The sequence below is a fragment of the Adiantum capillus-veneris genome, chromosome 20, assembly GCF_014529385.1.
Source record: "Adiantum capillus-veneris isolate H3 chromosome 20, ASM1452938v2, whole genome shotgun sequence".
Taxonomy (NCBI): Eukaryota; Viridiplantae; Streptophyta; class Polypodiopsida; order Polypodiales; family Pteridaceae; genus Adiantum; species Adiantum capillus-veneris.
Genome location: NC_140950.1, coordinates 69,899,757 through 69,905,761, shown reverse-complemented (window position 1 = coordinate 69,905,761; position 6,005 = coordinate 69,899,757). Strand labels below are relative to the sequence as shown.

General features: G+C 41.7%; 1 protein-coding gene across 1 annotated transcript; it reads left to right on the top strand.

Moving 5' to 3' along the window:
• Nucleotides 1–4,142: 4,142 nt before the first annotated feature.
• On the top strand, nucleotides 4,143–5,289 carry LOC147432695 (uncharacterized). Its single transcript, XM_086491976.1, has 4 exons — nucleotides 4,143–4,324; nucleotides 4,657–4,731; nucleotides 4,810–4,869; nucleotides 4,942–5,289. The coding sequence occupies exons 1-4, from the start codon at nucleotides 4,143–4,145 to the stop codon at nucleotides 5,018–5,020; spliced, it is 396 nt and encodes a 131-aa protein (XP_086348102.1). The 3' UTR covers nucleotides 5,021–5,289.
• Nucleotides 5,290–6,005: the final 716 nt, after the last annotated feature.

The window sequence follows — 6,005 nt, the reverse complement described above, 5'->3', positions numbered from 1 at the left end:
ATCATCTCACTACATGAGACAAAGGAGAAGGCAAGCTTTCCATTAAAGCTGTGAACCTCCAACTACTACTCACACACACTCTGTAAATGCACTTGTTATAAAAATCAGCCTCCACCCTCATTTGGGCGCCCCCTCTTGCTGAGGTGTCCCGCAGGTTGATCTTTAACTGCCAAGTGTCCAGTTTTCTTCTTTCCCACCTACTTATAAAGTTGTAAGTGATTTGCCGAGTGGCCCAAATTCCCTTATGGCGCACACAGGCTTCCATACTCATCAGAACTCAGTGCTAACTGGCTTGTCCAGTCTCGGACTAACCGGCCTAGATTCGCGATGTGAGAAACCCGTTCGGTTGCAATCGTTTCACATTGGCCATGCAATGTCCACACTTGTACCTTTTCAAGGGTTCGAGGGAAAACAAGTAAAAATAAAATAAATAAAAACATGTAGTACATATTTAAAGAAGGCAAGAGGAAAAATACACCTCTTGGTGACACCTACTCATGTGATGTTCAAACTGGTGAATCTCTCTTTGGTGTGCTTGTCGAGCACGATATCCCACTGCTCTAGGCCATCTCCTCGTTCAGACCTCGTTTGCTTGCTGTAGAGTGACTCCCCTCAGTGCGGTAATGTTGCTGTAGAGTGGTTCCCCTGAGTGCGGTAATGATAGAGGTGGTATTGGAGCCTCGATGGAAAAAATCTTGTAAGCTGAGACTATCAACCTCCACTGGCAACAATAGTAGCAGATCTCGATGTATCTGATCTCAAGGAGGAAGTGCCCAACTATCTCTGATTTGTAGAGTCCATGAGCTCTCTGAGTGTGGGTTGTCCTACAAATAAGGCAATGTATGGACTCCATATGTCTTGGTAAGCTCGGCAGATGCTCTCTACCCCTGTTGTGCAAACTCTACAGATCCGTCGCTCTCTGAGAGTGGGAGATGCTCTTCCTGTCTCAATCTCTAACCTATGTGATGAAACTCTGAGCTGCCCCATAGCTACTTTGGCACTGTGGGACATGTAGACATCCATGTATCTAGGCGTTTGAACTTTGAATGAAGCCGTCCTCCAAGATGATCATGAAATGATCCGTGTAGTACAATATCTTCGATGGAAGAGGCTGTCTCGGTGTGATCCATGTCTCCTTGATATATAACTACCAAAGATCCACAAAGACACTGAGAGAGAGAGAGAGAGAGAGAGAGAGAGAGAGAGAGAGAGAGAGAGAGAGAAATGAAATGAAATGTTATATTAACGTCTTCAAAAGGCCAGAGTGACCTATGAGACCAAACTGATACAAAAGTGGTGAATCTGTTACAATGTCTCAAAAGTGTGAAAGTGTGAAAATAAATGCGAAAACTAGATACAAAGTATTAGATAAACTTCTTAGGAGCATTATGGGTGTCTAGCTAGAATGCTTCTAATCCTTTGTTGCAGTCTCCTCCGGTGAAGTGTGCTTCTGCATCTCGGTTGTGGTCGTCTCGATTTCCTAAGCTCAATCGCCCTGTCAATGAGGGTGCCTTTGGTATGAATTTGGGTACTCCTTTGCTTCTCCTTCCATTCCTGCTTCTCTCGATCCGAAGAAATCTGTGATCTGCCTCTGAGGCTGTAGTGCTCTTTGTCTTCTCATTAGATTATCCATGTGCCGATGTAGTTCCAGTAGGTACAGGCGTAAGCACCTTTGATCTTGGTATTGCATGACTCTATCTACAGGTCCAAAGCCTTCTTTAAATAGGCAATGGAAACGCCCACGTATCTCATAGTATACGGTGCAATGACATATGTAGTGTAATTCTGTCTCCGGCTCCATTCCGCATCACTTGCAAATTCTGCTCTCAGGTGGGATTCCCCTAAAATCTGCCAAATTCAATTTCCAGTTGGTGTGAGGATGTACGAATCTGACCAATAGCACATCTCAAACCATGAGACAGGTGGGTATCCATGTAGCTCAGGCGAATCACAAAACCATCTTCAGATAGCTGTAGGAAGTTTTCTTTGTAGTCGGCCATCTTCGTGCCCAATTCTTGTGTAGGGTCTACCCATGTCCTCTTAACGTCGTAGGAAACTATCCCAAGAGACCTTAAAGATCTATCCGACCCTAGTACCCACCAACTTATAAAGTCCTGCCAAGGGGCCTAAATAACTTTATAGCCACTTCTTAGTAGTCGGATTCTAGTGCCAATCGGCCCAACCATCTCTGACTGCTTGGCTTTGACTCCTGCGCGTGATACTCTCGACCAATGGTCGTTTCACACTGGCCATGCAATGTCCGGGCATTTGTGATTTTAACAAGAGGTTCCCAAAAATTAAATAAAAATCAAGATAAAGAAACCAGCAAATATATATAGTTGTTGTCACAGTCTCGTGACAGATTGATCTAGTGAGCGTCTCTATCTCCATAGGGACAGTTGCTAACTCCGCTCTAATGATCTGGTGTGGCATGGAGGCCTTGGCTCTAATCAGTCGAGAGATCATAGATACCAAGGGCCTCTCCATACCTCTCCACCCATCCTGACCCACAGAGGGTCCCCAAACCTAACCCCCATAGAGCATAGCTGAAGCTACCAAGGTATCAAAGAGCCAGAGCTTTGTTCGGGGTTCCTGGAACTGAACCTGGGAACACATCCTCTCCAATCCTCCCAAGGCCGCATATGCTTTGGTGAGGCTAGTCTGTGCTGTTCTCTTCAAAGAAAACCTTGGCCCAGTGAAGACTACCCCAAGATAAGTGTATGCATCTGTGTACTCCAGAGTCTCCTAACCATAAGTGAATGTGAGTGCTGATCTCCTGATTCACTGCGGCGTCGTGTTCAAAACTATAACCTTGGTTTTATCTCTCTCTCTCTCTCTCTCTCTCTCTCTCTCTCTCTCTCTCTCTCTCTCTCTCTCTCTCTCTCTCTCTCTCTCTCTCTCTCTCTCTCTCTCTCTCTCTCTCTCTCTCTCTCTCTCTCTCTCTCTCTCTCTCTCTCTCTCTCGCTCTCTCTCTCTCTCTATAGAGAGAGAGAGAGAGAGAGAGAGAGAGGTGCTGAAAAGGGTTTTACATCTCATTCAGCTAGAGGAGAAGTAGCTTGCTGACTCATTCGGCAACTGTTGCTTAGAGTATAAATAGCTTGTTATTATAACTCTTTTTAGCATAGTAGATACATAGGTGAGAGGAAGGTTGGGCACTGAGCGGCGATGTGGGTGGCAAGGTGAGGCCTGGCGGATATTCTCCTGTATTAGGTTATTATTCAGAACGAATTCTATGAAGGTGTATGTGCAAAGGCCATAATAGCTTCATCCTAGTTAAACCCTTCTTGAGATGGGATGTTGGTTAGTAGTTTTATGAGCGACCATTTTGAACAGGGAATTCTTTCAATTATTATAATTGCAGTTCCTATAAAGATTTGATTCTTGCCACAAGAGTTAGGTATGCCCTTTCCAAATTTTTTACTTTTGAATTGTTCAGTGTCCAGAAAGCAAAAATATTTGATGATTACTGACTAAGCTTAGTTCAATTCACCAAAGATGTTTGATGATTGCTGACTAAGGTTTGATGATCGCAGCAGCTTTCAGATTTGGTACATGCTTGCTTGCGGTCCAAAATGCTAGAGGATAAAAGCAGCTGCAAACTGTTGAACACATTTTTTATATCTTTTAACCTTTTTGCCGAAATGGTTACCTCATTACTTTCCATTATTAATATATGGCAGCTTCGTGATAATATCAATTGGGACAGAATAGCAGATGCAATTGGAACTCACAGTTATTCTGCTTGCTGTTGTAAATGGCTTGTATGCATTCTTCACAAATTGTGATTTACACACTTTACCTTCTTTGACAAAATTTTGATGGGCAGTAAAACATTCTTTGATTTTCTAGGTATCGAAGTCTGTCAGCTGGCATTGTCATTGATGGGCTCTGGGCCAGTAAAGATGATTTTCTGCTACTTGAAGGGTATTTGATCAAAATATTCACTGTTAGTCTTCCGATCATTGTGAGACCAGGTTTAGAAACGAAGCTCATGTTTTGGGCCTACTCCTCTAACAGTCTGCTAGAATCTGGTGCATGTATCGAAGAGGAAGTAGACTGGAATAGCCTTTTGCCTCACAGGTATTTTGTGAGCGTTCTTTTTAAATTTAGCTGATTTAATTCCAATTATTGAGCTTTCCCACATGCAGGTCTCTTTCGGTGGAAGCAATTGGGCGAGAATCGGACCAGGGGGTTTTTGCAGAAACTGGATGGACTTGTACGCGTCTATGCACCAGAACTGCTCCGCCTTAATGGAAATCTATTACTTTTCAAGTGCATACCGGCTTGGGGGTATCATCCTTTTACGTATCTTCACGCTAATCAGGTGTCTATCATCCATATGAAAAATGTCAACTGATGGAACTGATGATAGTCAACCCCAAGACTATCATATGGATGATAGACAACTGATTGTCTTGGGGTTGACTATCATCAGTTTTTAACCTGCAATTTACTTTAACATGAATCTGGGCTTTTCTCTATTTTTCTAGGTACCGAAGTGTGTCAGTTGGAATGATCAATGATGGAACTGATGATAGTCAACCCCAAGACTATCATATGGATGATAGACAACTGATTGTCTTCGGGTTGACTATCATCAGTTTTTAACCTGCAATTTACTTTAACATGAATCTGGGCTTTTCTCTATTTTTCTAGGTACAGAAGTGTGTCAGTTGGAATGATCAATGATGGGCTCTGGGCCAGTAACGATGATTTTCTGCTTCTTAAAGGGTACTAATTTAATTTTGAATGAATTGTAATAGCAAGTTTAGAAAGAAGATCATATTTTTAGGCCTAGTCCTTGAACAGTTTGCTAGAATCTGGTGCTTGTATGGAAGAAGTCGATTGGAATAGCCTTTTGCCTCACAGGTAAATTTTTTGTGAGCATTGTTTTTGGATTTAGCTAATGAAATTCTAATTTTGAAGTTTTCTCAAGTTCAGGGATGGACAAACCTGTCTCCTTCGGTGGAAGCAATTGGCAAAACATCTGGGCGAGAGAGTCGAAGCCAGGGATTTTTGAAGAAATTGGATGAGCTTGTTTGCCGCTATGCACCAGAACTGCTTTTATCTAATGGAAATCAGCAGCCATAAGTATTTCATAGAGCGATTACTGGCATGTGGTATCATCCTTATATGTACCAGGCTAATAAATCATTGTCTTCAAAACATTTTATTTAGAGTTAGGTTCCAAACTCTTCGCTGTTACGATCATCAACTGATTTCAGTACAGTTTTCTGCTGGATATCAGCTCTGAATTTGAATATAAGAAGGGTTCTCTCTTTACTAAAATACATAAGAAGCTTAGTAGCACAATGAGGTCTACTTTTGCTAAGTTTTAGAGTGTGATGCAATTTCTGTTCCTCTAAAATGAGAGACTCGATCCAAGAAAGTGTTTGTTGGGATGTTGTAGTAATTAGGCAATGCTATGCGTGATGGACCTGAAGATGCCAGCAAGAAAGCTATATGGTCAAACACGTTTGAAATCTTTATCAGGCGTTTGAAAATGATTGAAAGAAAGAGTTTGAAATCTGGTTTGAAACTTGACCAAACTTAGGTTAAAAGATTTGGGGTTTCAAAATTTTTGGGACTTCTTTGAGCTTTTAAATCCCTTCCCACCTTATTGAGTCTTTATTTTGTAGTAATTTCATGAAGTTTGTTACTTGGTGGCATTTTAGTTTGCTTAGAGGATTGATGCTTTTCTTAAAAGAGTTTTCTTTTGCAGAGTTCATTGGTTCACAATTACTAACTGTCTATGTTATCATACTAAGAAAATTCTATGTAATTCTAACGGTTTGGTTTCAAACAAATTGGAGAAAATAATTTGAGCTTTGAAAGATTTCTTGGCTTCAAAGGTTCTTGAAGCAATATGCATGCAAACTATGGCCTGACCTAAGCCACTGGCCTTCAGTGTATTTTTCAAGGACAAATTTGACAATTCCTAGCTAGTTTGGAGGGTCCCCTTGATGGAAACCGGCTGAATTTGGAAGATTTTAGTGTAAAACCCG